The 19,548-nt window shown below is 35.7% G+C and overlaps 1 protein-coding gene across 1 annotated transcript in view; it reads right to left on the reverse strand.

The window, feature by feature from the left end:
- TMEM156 (transmembrane protein 156) overlaps positions 1 to 19,548 on the reverse strand; it is a 50,548-nt gene that overhangs the window by 21,195 nt on the left and 9,805 nt on the right. The window contains exons 2-5 of the mRNA XM_007449412.1: positions 7,273 to 7,542; positions 6,051 to 6,311; positions 2,743 to 2,862; positions 415 to 498 (exon numbers count right to left, since the gene is read on the reverse strand). Of these exons, the coding sequence (XP_007449474.1) occupies positions 415 to 498; positions 2,743 to 2,862; positions 6,051 to 6,311; positions 7,273 to 7,542 (735 nt within the window). The remainder of the gene's footprint in view (positions 1 to 414; positions 499 to 2,742; positions 2,863 to 6,050; positions 6,312 to 7,272; positions 7,543 to 19,548) is intronic.

Raw genomic sequence — 19,548 nt, forward strand, 5'->3', positions numbered from 1 at the left:
GGAGCTATTAGACGTTCTCTTTGTACAATGACACCCTCTGCTAAGCGAAGGCTCCAGCAAAAGCCATGCCCACTCTGCAGTTACTTCTTGCAATTCCGAGGAATAATGGTATCTTGTCTCATTTAAAAATAAACCTGAGGCTTATTCCTTATTGCTTTTTCTCCTCTGCCTACTCACATGGATTTCTTCTTGCCAATTAAACCAAATTTCCATTATTTAAGCAGGTAGTTTTGATCATAACTGTCGCCTGATAATAAGACATATTAAACTAGATTTCATTTGCTCACAGCTCCTTTCTTCCAGCTACAAGACTAATTTAAATGAGCTCAGATCACTCAATCTTATGTTTACTCAATAGTGAGTGGTGAAGTGTTGGAATTTCATAAGTGGTACTCTGCATGTCGCAGAACTCACCTGAAATAACCTGCACGTTCAATGTTTGCAGTTTCTCAGAATCACTTCCTCTTAAGAGGGCAGATGTAGGTCTGTATTTATGACCTATTCCAAGAAAAGAAATTAAATATTTAGATGATAAGCAAGCACGTTCTTAATGTATATTCCCCAAGGAAAATGGGCCATTCACAGCAGAGCCTGGAGTAACAAGACATTAACAGCCTCTTCTTATTAAGTTATTTTCCATTAACAAATAGGTACTTTCTAAAACCAGTGGCTTCTCCACTGCCATAAATGCCATTATGCATCTCTTCTTAAATGCAGAATATTATTTACATTTTTACATACAATAGATATATACAGAATATTTGATGTATATTGATGTATATTTAATGATATTTAATGTCATAAATGGTGTGGTATTTTTCCCTACTTCATATGCTTGGATTTTCAAGGCAAACTTTTGAAAGCCACTAAGCCTGTCATTTAGATAGATGTTCATAAAAACTTAATGTCGCTCCCCACTATTGATCTCTTTCTAGGCATTTTTTTCTATCTGGCTTCTATTCTCTCTTTCCTAATATGTAATCATTTATAGAAAAACAGATCAAGAAACTCAAAACTATGCACCAATTGCAAATGACACACATTTATTTAAAATAATATAATTTTCAAAACTAGAAAGACCCTGGGTCTTAATTCTGTCATTTTATTAGCTGTATTACTTTGGACAAAACAGTCTCTCTGAGGCTCAGGGGTTTTTTTCACCTATAAAAAATGAAAGGAATAGCACATACCCTGTTTATAAACTTTGAGAATCTAGTAAAAATCTCATGAAAATGTTCTGAAAATGTTTATTCTACAAATATGCAATACTGATGATGTTATTAACCAATGCATTTAGGGCCTTATATACTAAGGTACCAATGACAAGACTTGATATGAAACTGCTCTCAGAAATATCTCCAACAAACACTTAGCCAAAAAAATTAATGAAACTTTCACTCAACCCTACAGGCAACCACTCTTTCTGCCTACTGAAAGGACTAACACAGCCTTACCTGGTAAAGAACACAAGAGCCTTGGGAAATACTACACCAGCACAACGCTACTATCCTTTATCGAGAACTACTAGGCACAGGGCACTGTGTTACACTTCTTATGTAATCTCTTTAGTTCAATCCTTACCTCAGCCCTGTGGGAATGGTGATTATTCTTGTTTTACAGAGGAGGAAAGGGACACTCAAATATGGCAAGTAACTTGCACAAAGTCACATAACTAGTAAGTGGTAGCACTAGGATTCTAACCAAAGTCCACCTGACTCCAAAGCGTAGTCTTGTAATGACACATTATATCCTGTCTTTAAGAGACCAACTACTTATATTATAAACTGTCCATCAGGTCTGATATTCAGCCAGTATGTGCATGGGTGCACACCAGAAGGGTCATGTATACATGCTCACACACCAATAGGGCCAGTATATACACGGGTGCACACCAGAAGGGTCATGTATACATACTCACACACCACTGGGGCCAGTATATACATGGGTACACACCATAAGACCATGATAGTAGTTGACAGTCAGTGTCCATTCTGATAGGTGGATGCCCGTGTTATACTAGTTAATTCTTTTTTTTTTTTTTTTTCTTGCGTTATGTGGGCCTCTCACTGTTGTGGCCTCTCCCATTTGCGGAGCACAGGCTCCGGACGCGCAGGCTCAGCGGCCATGGCTCACGGGCCCAGCCGCTCCGCGGCATGTGGGATCTTCCCGAAACGGGGCACGAACCCGCGTCTCCTGCATCGGCAGGCGGACTCTCAAGCACTGCGCCACCAGGGAAGCCCTAGTTAATTCTTTTTTAATATCATCCCTACTTCCTGATTTTCAACTGCACATTTTAGTGCTTCACAGTCAAAAATCAACTGTCCCCCCCACACTTGTTAAAGATTGACTCCTGCTCATCACCTAGAGCCTAGAGCTCAAGACCTCCAACTCTGAAATTCTTTATCACCACTCCCTATTCTTCTACCCCTCTTCTGCCTTCACTTCCACCAAGCTCTGCTCAACCTCCAGTCTGCCAACTCCTTCCAGTTCACACAGCCTTTCTTCCCCTTCTATTCACTTGTCTGGGCTGGAAAAAGACACATGAAAATCCTTGAGTGCTAGCACTATGTCTTACTTATACTTATGTTCCTTGGGTTACCTAGAATCACCACTTACACACAGTGGGTGCTCAGTTAGTGGGAAATTGAACTAGAAAAAGAAATCGAACCTACAGATAAGATTAGGAGTACCTTGATACTAGATGAATTCTCCCAAAAGATGGATTTATTTTTCAATACTTACCCTGGCACTTCTGCACTCTCCTGTGGGCTTCAAGTATTTTGTGGATAATGAAGATGAGCAAAAATATAAAAACTAATAGAACCAGAACATACCAAGTGATCTTCATGGAACAAATAAAATCTGCAAAGAAAAATGTACTATAAAAATACGGTAAAATGATGCAGCAGATAAGAGGCAATATGGTGATGTAGCTGGCTTCTACTATATATTCAGCCCATAACTGAAAAGTTGAATATATAACCATCACTGTTACAAGGTCACTTGCTTTCCTGAGTTCTTTCCTAACGTATTAAATGAAGAAACATGACCAAGTGGTTTCCAGGGATCCATTTAGTTTCAAAATTCTAGGATTAATTTCACTTCCAAGTTATATTGATGTTAGTTTTGCTATCATTGCTATCACTAGGTTAAGACCACAACAAGCAGAGTGCCAGAATCAGAGCCATTTGTGATTAACAATTTGGCCCTGGACCAAGCAGCCAAAAAATGTATCCTCAAATCAACAAAGATGCAGTGTGTAAGATGAGGATGGGGAAGAAAGGAAAGGCAAAGAAAGAGGTTGGATTGAGGCATATAAGAGACCAGGGTAGATGATTAATCAGACCTTCTTTCCACAGGGGCTCGCGTGGCAATGATCAGATCAAGTGCATGCATTAGTTAAACAAACAGTTACTCTCACCTAAATTTAATAAGGATACAGGTAAAAAATCGCTCATTCAAATGACAGTGAGGCAACGTGGAAGTAGAGTCACCATCAGCAATAGCTTAGCACGATATTCTTTCGTCCCATAAACACACACTGGCCAGCAGACCCAGGAATCAGTGACTTAAAGGAGGTTGACTTCATTATGTCCAGAACACAATTGTCTACTGACTTTCTAGGCCACCCTATGTACTCTCTTCCTTGTATGCAAAACGCAGCTAGTACTTATTCAGCTTAGCAGGATATATAACTTGTTAATACCCTTAGATGACTGCTCTTTTGGGGCTCATGATCTGGGTACCCCTTTTACAGGTCCCCCACTCCATAAGCAGATGTACATTAAATAGGCAGTGAACATTTATTTAGAGAAGACACTGAATGGAGAAGGTAGAGGTTGACTGGAATGGCAGCACTCGGCCTTCCTAACATCATTCCATACTATTTAGACTTGCGCACCTCACTCAGAAAAATAAAAGCATGCAGCTAACTGGCATAGAAAATGTGCAGTGCCAGCAAGAGTCAAGGTGGGCCCAGTACCAAGGTGTCATGAGGCACTGATCAAGCTATGAAAAAAGAACCATGCATTCACCAACTTTCTATTACAATAGCAGAATGTACACAGTTGGGGCCAAGCCAGCCAGAACACCCACCAAAGCACCAGTGAGAGCACAGGTGAGTGTATCTCCCTACATCCTATGCTGTCCCCCTACTCCCCGTCCCTGTAGCCGTCTTGGAGAGGAACAAGGGGAAATGGACAGGAATCTGAAAAAATCTAAAGAGGTAGATTAAATTATTTTTTCTGAGTAAATTCACTGGACTGGACTAAATTTAGTCCCCACCCCACCCCGCCCTCCAGTAGATAGGACTTTTAAGGGAGATCAAATTAGTCTTTGCACAGCAGAGTAAAATATGAATAAATTTTTAATCTTCTACGCATGGCAAAATAGGTATACTTTTTCCCGAATACAAGACTATATATTTGCACTACTATGTATAAAATAGATAACTAATGAGAACCTACTGTATAGCACAGGGAACTCTACTCAGTGCTCTGTGGTGACTTAAATGGGAAGGAAATCCAAAAAAGAGGGGATATGCATACATGTATAGCTGGTTCACTTTGCTGTACAGCAGAAACTAACACAACATTATAAAGCAACTATACTCCAATAAAAATTACTTTAAAAAAGACTACATATTTGTACACCTCTGTTATCTTTCTGATTTATGGACCCATAAAAGCTGTCAATTACTATTTCACTTTGACTGGAATTTATGATTTTTTCCATTAATGCAAAAATTAATTCTCAAAATAACGAATATGGTAATGCTTATTTTTCCTTCATGTTTTAGAAAACATAAAAAGCAATTAGATAGATACATAAATGGACATTGAAACAAATATAAGTTTTTAAATATCTATAATCCAAACCTCTTTATCTTTCAGATTTCACCATAGTCTCCTTCTCTATGTGGTCTTTTCAAAACCTCCAACCTCATTCCTGAGCCAGAGGGAATTAACCCCTCCGTTCAGCTTCTCAGATCCTCTCCCATACCCCCTACACATACACACACCTTGAAATACCCCCCTAACTGCAGAGACTGTAGGGCCTTGGGCAAACTAACTCACAGGAGAAATTTATTTGAAGTCTTATATTTCACTTTAAAAATGCATGCATATTATATATATATATATATAACATTTTAAAATAATTACCTCTAATAGAATTAAAGCTTTAGAAACTCATTCTAAGGCAATCTGAAAGGCTTCCCTATGTCTGGAACCTCAGAAAACACAGCAAGTTACTCTGCCATAGCACCTGTCCCACTGATTGCACTGACTCCATTGTTTTCCATACATCTATTTCTGTGTCTCCAGTGCCTGGCACACTGACTGGCATACAGCAGGCACTCATTAAATGGTTATATCATAAAATGCTCTTCAAGAGTAGAGTTTATGGGTCAAGTGAGGGTACCCTGCTTAGTAGTGAGGATCAACTGCGTTAATTCAGAATAGGGTGACTAGAGTGTTAATCAACCTTAAGCAGAATTAAGATATATGTAAGTTTTATATTTCAGACTCCTACCTTTCCCTCAGAGTCATCCAGTGCCTCAAAATGCTTAATCTGTACCCCACCTAACTTCATAGCAATATATCAAAAATCCCTTTAATTCAGGTCTGTTTCTCAGCTCTAAGAGAGGACATGTTAAATCAATTCAAAATTTAATAGCACATCACAATGTATATGTATATTTACATTTAAAAAGAAATATCATCCTTTAATACACAAGTGTGATAGTGTTACCTCAAGCACAGCTAATAGGCATTCCCAGAAGTTATTCTGGGGCAGAGGGTCTTTCTAATGCCCCTCAAATCACAACCCATAGACGTCTCCTCCACCTCTGAGCACAGCTGGGTTCCACAAAAAGCACATTTTGAAAGAAAAATAAACAGATAAAGGGCTAACATTCTATCCAGCGTTGCTATTTCATCAATAAAATTCTTCAACTATTCGACTTTCAATGCAGTTAATGTGATAGTCCTTACTTAACTTTGTGTCTATATTCCATTCTCCTTTTCCCTCCGATTTCCTTAAAAACTTACATTTTACATCCATGTCTAGGTGCAAAGAAATATTTATACAATTAGTCGGGTGTTCCATAATTCTACAAGTATGGTTTATATCTGTTTCCTTGGTTGGATCTTCCTCTTCGATTGCTGACCTTCTAGTGTGTGTTTTTAGATTACAGGTAATGTTATATTCCTCCAAGTGGTCAACCACAGGAGTTACAGTGAAGTTAAAATATTGACAAGGTGAATGAAAATCATTTGCCTTCACTTCCGTTGATCCTCTCATGATAAGAACTAGAGAGAGATTAAGAAAATGTTATTCACAAAAAATAGTAGTACATAGTAAGAAAACACATACAACTCAAAACTAAATCCCCTCCTTCCTATACAACAAAAAAGAGTAGAAACAAGAAGTTACCAGCACTAAAAATAACAATTACAGTGCTTACATTTTTTAAGAGAGTGAAAACTAGGTGAGTTTGAAATAAAATTGGAGCATCTCAAAGAAAAAGAAAACATTTCCCTGATGACTTGTGGGACAGATTTTATTTTCCAAAATGGCCACAACAGTATTTCCCATCCCACATTATACTAGTTTGCTAGGGTTGTCATAACAAAGTACCACAAAATGGGTGGCTTAAACAACAGAAATTTATTGTCTCACAGTTCTGGAGGCTACACTTTCAAGATTAAGGTGTTGACAAGGTTCCTTCCTTCTGAGGGCTGTGAGGAACAATCTGTCCCATGCTTCCCTTCTAGCTTCTGGTGGTTTGCTGGCAGTCTTTAGTGTTCCTTGTCTTATAGAAGCATCAGCCTGATCTCTGCTTTCATCTTCACATGGCATTCTCCCTATGTGTGCATGTCTATATCCAAATTTTTTTTATTTATAAGGATGCATCAAGGATTCAATGACTTCTTAGGGAATCAAAGTGTGATTTTATATGAGAACCTGCAAGTTTACTTAGAATTTTTTCAGTACTTTTGAAGAGAGCTTGCTAAATAATACTTTAACCATTAAATGTACATGGATTATAGTGGCATTTTGATGTATTTTAAGCATAAATTATTTGATAAAGTAAACCAAGAACAAGTTATTATACTATCTCAAAGCCTGTAAGTCACTCATTAAGCACCACACAGCTGAGTGTTCCAGGGCCACTAGACTTAAAATTGGGATGTATTATTAATACTTTTTTAACAGAATAAGGTTATTTATCCTTGATAATTTTAATTCTCACTTTTCTTTTGCATTTACCTTTTGATGTTTGTTCCTGAGACATAAAATCCATGTTTCCTTTGGACTCACAAGCCAAACATGGGGAGCACATTTTAAATTCACTTGTGATGTCTTGGCAAATCCTGGTGAAGTTTTGAAAACTGGAGTGATTTAGAAAGATTCCCATCATAGTCTGAGTTTCTTTTATTGGTTGCAGAAAAGTCACGAAAGAAAAATTTAAAGAGGAGAATGAATAGGTGAAATTAGGTTGTAAACATACTTCCAGGCATGATAGCTCCAACGTGTTTCCTATAAAGGAGAAAACAAAACAAAACAAAACAAAAAACAACTTTCTTTACTGTAAGCTTTTGAGTTTTGGGCATTCAAATGAATACACAATAAGCTCCCAGTTTTTCTTAGGCAGATTCAGTACATTTCAGTTTATCACTGACAAGACTTTGTTTTCACATGAATTAACAATATCTAGTCCATTTAAATATTTTTTTAAAATTTTGTCAACATTCCCTATTAATTTTCAGAGAAGAGAAGTCCTGCTGAGAAGTTCTTTGAAACCCTAGCATTGTAACCATTCTCTTTTCTAGGAAAGTTTTAATGGACGAACCTTAGTTTCCTCTGAATCCATCTGTTCCCAAATAGAGGTTCAAGTGAATTGCATGGAGTTGAACAGGGAATGGAAAACTTGAACAGTATCTCTGTATTGGTTTCTGAGGGCTGCTGTAACAAACTACTACAATCTTGGTGGCTTAAAACAAGAGAAATTTATTCTTTTACAGTCCTGAAGGCCAGAAGTTCAATGCCAGTGTTACTGTTCTGAAATCGAGGCCACACTCCCTCTGAAGACCTTGCACCTCTTCCAAATTTTGGGGACTGTTGGCATTCCTTGGCTTGTGACCACATCACTCCAATCTCTGCTTCCATGGTCACATTACCTTCTCCTCTGTATCTCCATCTTCTACTCTTCTGTCTGTGTCAAATCTCCCTCTGCCTCTCTCTTATAAGGGCACTTGTGATTAGATTTAGGTCCCACTGAGATAAGGCTCAGGATAATCTCCCCATCTCAAGATCCTTAACTTAATCACATGTATAGAGACCCTTTTTCCCTATAAGGTAACATCTATAGGTTCCCAGGGATTAACACCTGATATATTTGGGTGACCATTATTCAACCTACTTGAAATTTAATAGGATAACATCATAATTTTTATTTTGGTGTGAAGACAAGTATCAGATTTGGAAATAATGGCATAATAGAAGGAAGACTGAGTTCAAAGCAAAAGATAAAGACTTTAGTGCTAAAGCTGTTATTAGCCAAGATACCTGAATAATTTACTTTGTCTCCACAAGTCTCATTTTCTCATTAGCAAAATAGAGATAATAACAAGATCCTGCTAACCTTGTGGGGTTATAGTAGCATCAAGTGATATATATGAAAATATTTTTGAAAATTGTTCAAATGTATATTATTAAAATGCAAACCCATATTCCAAAGTAAAAATTTAAACTTCATCCTTTATTTAAGATGAGATTATGTAAGATTTAATCCACATGAGTAATTAAAGCTCACTATATGAAAATTGGGAATCCCTATGTAGCAGTAATGATAAACTAAGGAATAGGTAACCTCTCTTTCAGATATTCTCAGTTTGACAGTCATTTACTAGCATGAGAAAATAGCTGACACGCTCAGTTCCACATTTATGTGGCTTTCTCTACCATTTCTCATAATCACATGGGGCAAAATATATTTTTAAAATTTTCTAAATAATGTGGAGCACAATGAAAGAATTACTTCACTTTTAAGAATGATTACTCCTAGTCATCTTGATTCAAACGTAAAAGAAAATCAAACTATTGATTTATATTAAAGCACATTTTTTACTTGTTGAATTTGTACTTTGATAGTAATTTCATAATTGTTTCATTACTGATGATATTTTTATTACTTAACAAATTAAAGGTTCATTTACCAGCCCTCTACATTTGAAATTGCTTCTGTAATAATTCACATGTAATTTCCAGCTATAAACACATTTCATACTTGAGTTGCTATAAAAGTTTTGGGAGGTAGAGATTGTATTTTAGTCAAATACACAATTTTGTAATGTCTCAATATATTTGTAAACAAAGTTGTAATCAAATTAAAACTAATTTTTTAAAAAATTGTCTTCAATAATAATGTCTCAAAAAGAAGATAGGAATGTACCATTTGATAGAAATCTATAATCTGTAGATTTTTTATATTACTAAACACATGAAAAAATTATTTCTTGCCATCTTTCCATTTTCCTCACTGGCATTTTTCATCTTATGAAATTTTCAACTTCTTGAATTTATATTCTTATGTTATGACCTAGAAGGGAGATAGAGAAATTTTTACTGTCATAGAGAAATGCTTACTGTCAATATTGCAGTCTTCTTATCCAATAAGTGACAAACTTGGCTTTCTAGAATTGTTGAGATATATCCATTGTATTTGGCTATGAGGTCATTTTATGATGGTTTTTAAATCTTAGTTTTAAATAATTCAATTAGGAAAGAAAGAAATACAGGACATATCCTTCCCCAGTATAATTTTAAGAAATAAATGAATTCTACTCAATCATTTTTGTTATCAGGTGGGCTGTATTCTCATCTTCATAAACAAGGATATAAGAATTTAACTACTGCCATTAATACTGCTGAGTCAGACATCTAAATTCTCACTCCCAGAGATAGAAATGCATTCCAGAATTACTCCAGTACTAAGACTGCAATCTTTCAAGATAAGGATATAGAATACTAACTAGAATTAGGAAAATAAGTTACAGTATAGGACAAATGCCCAAGTCAATGATTTTTTCTTTTTAAAGAAAAGCAAAGAGTAAGGTTAAACTGTCTTTATTTTCTTTTTAAACTTTTATTGTAAACATATATCATATACAAGCATATATAAAATGTATCATTCCAGTTAAAGAACAATAAAAATAAATGAACACCCATGTATCTATCACACAGATTAAGAAATAGAATATTAGCAACATCTCTGAAGCACCCTATCCCTCCCTGCCCCTACATACTCCTTCTTTCACAGAGGTTAAGCACCACATTGAACTTTGTTGCATTAGCATACTGTATACATATATATGGACTATATTGTAGGTATTCATCTATGACTTGATTTTTTTGCAGAATATGTTTTAGTCGTGTTGCTACACATGGCTGTAGTTAATTATTTGTGGTACGTTTTGAATGAATATACTACAATTTATGTATCTATTCTTCTGACAGCATTTGGGTTGTTTCTATTTTTGCTGTTCTGGATAATATTGCTATGAACCATAACTCTCATACATTGTTGGTAGGAATGTAAAATAGTACAACCACTTTGGAAAACATTTTTATTTTCTTTAAGTTAAACATATACTTAGCACGTGACCCAACAATTCTACTCCTAGGAGTTTACAAAAGAGAAATAAAAACATATGTCCACACAAATACCTGTACATGAATTTTCATGGCACCTTTAAAATTTATAATAGCTAAGAACTGGAAACAATCCAAAAGTCCAACAACTAGTGAATATATAAACAATTCCTGATATATCCATAGAATGAAATACTACTCAGCAACAAAAAAGAAGAAAATGCTGATACAAACAACAACACAGATGAATCTCAAATGCATCATGCCAAAGGAAAGAAGCCAAACACAAGTGACTATATACTAATGTGATTCCATTCATATGAAGTTCTAGAAAATGGAAAACTATATTGATAGTGGGAGAAGGGTTCTTCTGCAAAGGAGAAAGAGGGACATTTTGGAGGTATTGGAAAGCTGTATATCTTGATTGTGTTGATAGTTACATTGCTGTAAACATTTGTCAAACCTCAAACTTTATACTTAAAAATGGCAGCATTTTATTACATGTAAATTATATCTCAATAAAGCTTATTTTAAAATAGCGCTACTATGAATATTCATGAACATGTCTCCTGGTACACAAATACAGAAGTTTCTCTAGCATACATATTGAATTAAATTGCTGGGTATTCAGTATGCACATCTTTGATTTTACTAGAAAATGCCAAATCATTGTACAAAGCAGTTGGACCAATTTAATCTCCCACCTGCAGTGTATAAAGGTTTCCCATTGACACATATCTTGGCCAGCACTTTTCAAGTTTTGACAATTCAATGAATGTTAAATAGAACTCATCATGGTTTAAAAGTGTATTTTCATGGTTTTCCCTACTTTTTCTATTTTTCCATTTTTCTGGTAGGTTGTTTGTCTTTTTCTCATTAATGTTTAGGAGTTTTTAACTTTCCTTTTTAAAATTTTAAGAAGTTCTTTACATTTTTTATTAAGATATCTTCTCACAGTTTGTACCTTGTCCATTCATTTTCTTTATGATCTTTTAGTTAAAGGAAGCTCTTAACTTGAATGTATTGAATTTATCAATCATTTTCTTTACAATTTGTGCTTAGTGTCTTGTTTAAGAAATCCTTCTCCTGGACTTCCCTGGTGGCACAGTGGTTAGGAATCGCCTGCTAATGCCAGGGAGATGGGTTCAAGCCCTGGTCCGGGAAGATCCCACATGCTGCAGAGGAGCTAAGCCCATGCGCCACAACTATTGAGCTTGAGCTCTAGAGCCCACGAGCCACAACTACTGAGCCTGCGTGCCACAACTACAGAAGCCTGTGCACCTAGAGTCCATGCTCCACAACTAGAGAAGCCACTGAGGTAAGAAGCCTGCACACCACAACAAAGAGTAGCCCCCACTCGCCACAACTAGAGAAAAACCCACACAAAGCAATGAAGACCCAACACAGCCCAAAATAAAATAATTAAGTAAATAAATTTATAAAAAAAAGAATCCTTCTCCTTTAAAAAGATCTTCACCCACATGGTCTTCTAAAAGTTTTGAAGTTTTGCCTTTTATGTTTAAGTTCTTAAACTATCTGATACTGTGTACAGTATGAAGTAGGAAACCAGATTAATTTCTCCCACATGTGATAATCAATTGTACTACCAATTTTAAGTAGTCTATCTTTTCCCCACTATCTGTAATGACATCTCTATAATCTATCAAAAGTATCCATGTATGTATGACTGTGTTTCCGGGTTCTCAATTTTGTTCCATCAGTCCATTTTTCTATCTTGGCAAAGATATCTTACTGACTTAATTACTTTTGCTCTGTAAAGCTCTTATATCTGACAGGAAAAATCCCCTCACCTTGTTCATTTTCTGTAGGAACATCTTAGTGATTCTTGGCCCTTTGCTCTTTCCAATACATTTTAGAATCTGCTTACTAAGTTCAGTGAAGAACCCAGTTGTGATTCTGACTTGAATCTCAAAATCAGTTGGAGAAAAAAGATATGCTACTGAGCTTCTCCTATCACTCCTTTCTTCCTTTCTTTCTCTCTATTTATATAGGTATTCTTTGATATCTTTTAATAAAGCTTCCAAATCTTCACCATTATGGTCCCATATATCTTTTGTTAGATTTCCTCCTGGCTACCTTATTTTTTGTTGCTATTGCCAATAGTATCTTTCAAGAAGTATGTTTTCTGTTTATTAGTGGTACATGGAAATACAGTTGACTCTTGGATATCAATTTTATCTTTTACCACTTGTAAACTTCCTTATTAATTTTAATTTTTCCTATAAATCTTTTGAGTTTTCTATGCAGATATGCATGTTGACTGCAGATAATGACACCTTTATCTCTTGCTTTTCAATCCTTATACCTTTTATTTCTTTTGCTTGTCTTAATGCACTGACTAGGACTTCCAGTACCATGATAAATAGAGGTGTTGAGAGCAGACATCCTTGCTTGCTCCTGCATGCTTATGATGTTCAACGCTGAGAGTGATGTATAATCATTTTTAGATATCCCGTTTCACTTTAAGGAAGTTCTGTTCTATTCCTAGTTTGCTAAGAGTTTTTAATTGTAAGGGCTGTTGAATATAATTGAATGCTCTTTCAACAACTATTGAGATAATTATATAGTCTTTCTTCTTTAATCAGTTAATACAGTGAATTACATTATTAGATTTTCTAATGCTAACTCAATCTTGCATTCCAGGAATAAATCTAATTTGATCATTTTTATACATTGCTGCAATCAGATTCTTAATGTGTTGTTTAAATGTTTTTTACCTATATTTATAAATGAGATTGGCCTGTAAAGTTTTCCTTTTTGTCTTTGTTGGGTTTGGATACTAAGATATACTAGCCTTAGAAATAAATTGGAAAATGTTCCCCTTTTTCTATTTTCTAAAAAGGTTTATTATAAAATTGCGTTTATGCATTGCACGGGGAGATCAGCTCAGTGCTTTGTGAACACCTAAAGGGGTGGGATAGGGACAGTGGGAGGGAGATGCAAGAGGGAGGGGATATGGGGATATATGTATACGTATAGCTGATTCACTTTGTTATACAGCAGAAGCTAACAATGTAAAGCAATTATACTCCAATAAAGATGTTAAAATAAATAAATAAATAAAATAAAAATAAAATTGCATTTATCTGTTCAATCCATTTCTTGAAAATTTGACAAAACTTGCATATAAAAACATCTGAACCTAATGCTTTTTCAGGAAAATTAAACCACTGGTTCAATTTTATTTATTGCTGTATGATTCTTGGGTTTTCCATTTCTTCCCAAGTAAGTTTTGGTAAGTTATATTTTTCTAGAAATGTGTCTTTATATTTTAACTTTATTGACTTAAAGTTATTCATAATAATCTCATTATATTTTAAATTTCTATGTCCCTTTTTCATTCCTAACATTTGTTACTTGTGCCTTCTCATTTTTGATTATTCAGTTTTAGTAGGCGGAATAATGGCCTCTCTAAGATGTCCATATCCTAATTCCCAGAACCTGTGAATATGTTATATTATATGGCAAAGAGGAATTAAGGCAAAAGATGGAATTCAAGTTGCTAATGAGCTGTTCTTAAAATAAGGACATTATCCTGGATTATCTGGGTGGGCATAATGTAATCATACATGTGTCAGATGGGAGAAAAACTCAACAGGTTTTGAAGATGGAAGGAAGCCACAAGCCAAGGAAAGCAGGCAGCTTCCAGAAGCTTTGGATGGATTTAACTCCATCATATTATTTAGTGCTTTCTATTTTTACCACTTTCCCTATTACCTTTCTTGCTATCTATTGATTTAATGATTTTTTAAATTCCATTGTTTTTCCCTTTAGTTATTTGCAGGTTAGACACTATATTTCTATTATTTTAGTAATTTTTAACAGGCATCCTTAACAAATCTAAAGCCAATCAATAATGTTACCCTCTTTCAAACAATATAAGGATCTTACAATACTTTAACTCTGATCACATCCTTCCTGACTTAAATGCTATTTTTGTACAACATTTTAGTTCTACCTTGTTTTTTCATTGACACACAAATTAGTAGTGAATTTTGTTTTATACAGTAATATTTTCAAGATTTATTTATATTTACTCATATGTTTATAATTGTTGTTGAGGGTTCTTTTCCTGCCACTTCTTTCACCTCTGTCTTTTCTCCTGGGATTATATTCTTTCTCCTGAAATTAATTCTCTAGCAGTTCCTGCACTGAGGATCTGCTGATTATACACTCCCTGTTTTTGTTCATCTGAAGATATATATCTCACCAATTCTAGATTGACAATAATTTCCCCCAGCATTTAGCAGACATTATTCCATTGCCTTCTGATTTTCACTGTTGCTTTCAAGAAGTGAGTTCTCAGCCTAACTATTGTTCCTTTGAAGACAGTCTGCCTTTATCTCTGGTTATTTTTAAGATCTCTTTAGGTTTCATGTTCTACAGAATTTCTTTTTATTTATTCTATCTAGAATTTATTGGGTTTCCTGAATCTGAGGACTTGAGTCCTTCATTGCTTCTGTAAAATTATCAGCCACATCTCTACAAACATTTTCCCCATTCTGTCTCTTCCCTCCCTTCATAGGTTTAATTAGAAATATCTCCCTTTGTTCTCCCATGGAGAGCTATTTCTAACTCAACTCTGTTTCACATTTTCTATTTCTTTGGTTCTCTGAAATGTGTTCTAAGTAATTTCCTTACATCTACATTCCACTTCATTAATTCATTATTCAGTTGCATCTAATCTATTTATTGCGTTCCTTGTGTTTCTACGTCAAATTATTATATTTTCATAATTAGAATTTCTAGTAGGGTTCTTTTTCATATCTGCCTGGTTATATTTAATAATCTTGTTTCTTAATCATACATTTTGATACCATTTTTAATGTATTGAAACAAATTAAATACTTATTTTATATTTTATATCTCATAATTCTGATATCTGAATTCTTTAAAGATCCGATTATATTTGTTGTTTCTGTTGACTCTTGTCAACTGGAGTCTTACTATGTTTTATGATTTTTGATAGTAGCACATGTTCCTTAGAATTTTATTCAGGAATATCTGAGATCTGGTTTGAAGGTATTTTCCTCCAGAGAGGATTGTGTTTGCCTCTACTTGATGTCTAATGGCACCATTAATCCAAAATCACTTTAAATTAAATTTTTGGATTGGGCTTTTCACACCTCATAGACAATGACCCTCAGTATCCAAATTATGACCATCTTGTGTTCACAGACTCTCAAAGGAATTTTTTCCTTACAAAATTTACTTACAAACCAACAGGTTATTTTCCTTGATTACTCTTTCATGGAGCATATCATCTTTTGGGTCCCAGACTTACATGTCCTGCCCATGTATGGCCCAATGAAACTGAGACTCTAGCCACCAGGAATTGGTAGATGCTCCTGAGGTGACCAATTTCTTCACTCTTGCTTATCTACCTAGATTTGTAATTTCTAGTCATTTTCCATCTTTAAGGAGTTTTTTTATTTTCTTATCAGTTCAACTATGTATTTTTAAAGTTTTTAATATGTTTAATCTCATATTTTTAGATATGTTGTGCCAGAAGTGTTTTTTAAAGTATGAGTGCAAGAACAGAAGTCTCATCTATCTGTTGACCTTCAAAAGTAAGTGAGAATTTATAATAAAATCTTCATTGTTTGGCCCACAATAGGAGCTCCAGAAACTACTTTATGTCACATTTTCCCAATACCTAGGTTATTCCTCTGTTAATCCGTTGTCAGGGAACTCTAAGGAAGCATGGATTATTTCAGACAATATATATATTCTAAGTGTTATTGCTCCAATATATTAGATATAAACCAGAGAAGATAAATTTTACCATGAGTTATAGTGAGTACAACTCCTCTGGAGAAGCATTTGGTGATTTTTTATAAAATTAAATATACTCAGCTATTTCACTACTAGATGGTTATCCAATGAAATGAAGACATATATTTATTCAAAGATCTGTAGAAGAATGTTCATAACCACATTTTTATAATAGCAAAAAACTGGAAACAACCCAGTGGTTGAAAGGACAATTGTAGTGCATTTGGACAATGGGCTACTTGGCAATAAACAGAAGGGAACTACTGATACACTCAATAACATGGATGAATCTCAGAAACATTATACTAAGCTAAAGAAGCCAGACCAAAAGTAGATACTTTGTGATTATTCCATTTTTACAAAGTATAAGGGACTTCACTGGTGATCCAGTGGTTAAGACCCTATGCTCCCAGTGCAGCGGGCCTGGGTTCAGTCCTCTGGTCAGGGCAGTAGTTCCTGCAGGCCGCAACTAAGACCTGGTGCAGCCAACTAAATAAATATATTTTTAAAAAAATACGAAGTATAAGAAGGGACAAAACTAAACTATGGTGAGCTAGGCCAGAAAGTTGCCTTGGGGTTGGAAGGAGAGTTGATCGGAAAGAGCAGAAGGAATCTTCCTCAGAGTGATGACAATCTGTACCTTGTATGGGGTGATAGATAGGTGCATACAACTGTGAAAATTCATGAAACTGAACACTTAAGACCTTTCCATTTTATTATATGTAAATTATGTCTTTTAAAAAATAGTCAAACCAGACAAAATGTAGCCAATTGTTTCTAAAGATCTTTCATCATTACTGGATATTCTGTAGCTAAATTCAACAATTTAAAGATATTAGCTGCCAGAGGTGTAGACAAGATGGCAGAGTAGGAAGATCTTGAGCTCACATCCTTCCATGGGCACACGAAAATTACAGGTATTTATAGGTCAACTATCAATGAGAAAAACCTGAAGACTAGCAGAAAAGATTTTTCACAACTAAAGATACAGAGAAGAAAGCACAATTAGATGGGAAGGAGGAGCAGAGACGTGGCACAGTCAAGGCCATGCCTCCAGGTAGGTGGCCCACAAATGGGAGCATAATCACAACTGCAAAGGTTCTCTCCAAGGAGCAAGGGGTTTGAGCCCCACTTTGGGTTCCCTAGCCCAGGGTTTCTGCACCAAAAACATGAGCCCCCAGAACACTTGGTTTTGAAGGCCAGAGAGATTTACATATGGGAGAGTCAGAGGGCTGTAGGAAACAGAGACTCCACTGAAAATCTCACACCCCCCAAGTCTCAGCACAGAAGTAGGCTTGAAAGAAGCCTGGGTCAGGCTGATCCTGGAGAGCCTCCCAGCGACGTGGGAAGCACCTGAGATTCTTGCTGGACGTAGATGCTGGTGGCAGCCATTCTTGGGAGCTCATTCTACCACAAGAACACAGGTGCTGGAAAGTGCCATTTTGGAGTCCTCCCTCCAGCCTATTAGCATCAGGGGCTTACCCACCCACTAGCAGGCCAGCCACTAGCACCAGGCTCCCGCAGGCCTCACAGCCAGCTGCATCAGGACCTGGCTCCACCAGCTGGCCAGCAGCTACCACACAAGCAGAGCCTGGCAGCCAACCAGCCAGGGGCCAGCCCCGCCTACCAGAGTGCAAACAGTAGTTGGCCCCAAAACAACGGAAGGGCCCACACAGCCAAGTAGGAAGTACCCACAGAGCATATAGCTCCAGTGACCATGAAAGAGTGTTCTGTTGGGCCCCGTGAGACTTCTCCTACATAAGGCCACTTCTCCAAGATTGGGAAATGTAAATGGCCTAACAAATACTAAATAAACACAGAAAACTGGGCAAAATCTGGAGACAGAGGAATATGTTCCAAGCAAAGGAAAAAGACAAAATTCCAGAAGAACTAAGTGAAGTTGAGATAAGCAATCTACCCAATAAAGAATTCAGGGCAATGATCTTAAAGATGCTCAATGAACTCAGAAGAATAAATGAACACAGTGAGAGGTTTAACAAAGAGAAAATATAAAGAAGAACCCAAAAGCTAAAGAATACAATAACAAATAAAAAACACACTAGAAGGAGTCAACAATAGATTAGATGATATGGAGAAAAAGATTAGGAGACAAAGTAGTGGAAATCATCCAAGTTGAACTGAAAAAGGAATTTTTTTCAACTTCAAGCATACTAATATTTGCATTATAGGGATCCCAGGAATAGAGAAAGAGAGAAATGTGCAGATAATTTATTTGAAGACATAATAGCTAAAAATTTCCTAACCTGGGAAAGGAAATAGACATCCAGGTTCAAGAAGTACAGAAAGTCCCAAATAAGATGAACCCAAAGTGGTCCACACCAAGATACATTATAATTAAAATGGCAAAAATTAAAGATAAAGAGAATCTTAAAATCAGCAAGGGAAAGGCAACTAGTTACGTATAAGGAAACTCCCATAAAACTCTCAGCTGACTTTTCAGCAGAAACTTTGCAGGCCAGAAGGGATATATTCAAAATGATGAAAGGAAAATAATCTACAACCAAGAACACTCTATCCTGCAAGGCTATCATTCAGATTTGTAGGAAATATAAAGAGTTTTACAGATAAGCAGAAGCTAAGAGTTCAGAACCATTAAACTGGCTTTACAAGAAATATTAAACGGACTTCTCTAAGTGGAAAAAAAAGACCACAACTAGAAATACGAAGTTACAAAAGGAAAAATCCCATTGGTGAAAGCAAACAGTAGATCAACCACTTATATTATGATGGTTAAAAAACAAAAGTAGTAAAATCATCTATATCTACAATAAGTAGTTAAGGGATACACAAAACAAAAAAAAAATGTAAAATATGATGTCAAAGGCATTAAACATTTGGGGGATAGTAAAAATGCAGGGTTATTATAATACATGCAAACATAAAGATCATCAACTTAAAACAATTACATATATTATAGGTTGTCATATATACCTCTTGGTAACTACTAACCAAAAATCTATAATAGATTCTCATACAAAAAACGAAAAAGGAACCCAAACATAACACTAAAGATAATCATCAAATCACAAGAGAGCAAAAGAAGAGGAAAGGAACAAAAAAGGACTGCAATACAAC

This window comes from Lipotes vexillifer, unplaced genomic scaffold (assembly GCF_000442215.2).
Source record: "Lipotes vexillifer unplaced genomic scaffold, Lipotes_vexillifer_v1.1 scaffold153, whole genome shotgun sequence".
Lineage (NCBI taxonomy): Eukaryota > Metazoa > Chordata > Mammalia > Artiodactyla > Lipotidae > Lipotes > Lipotes vexillifer.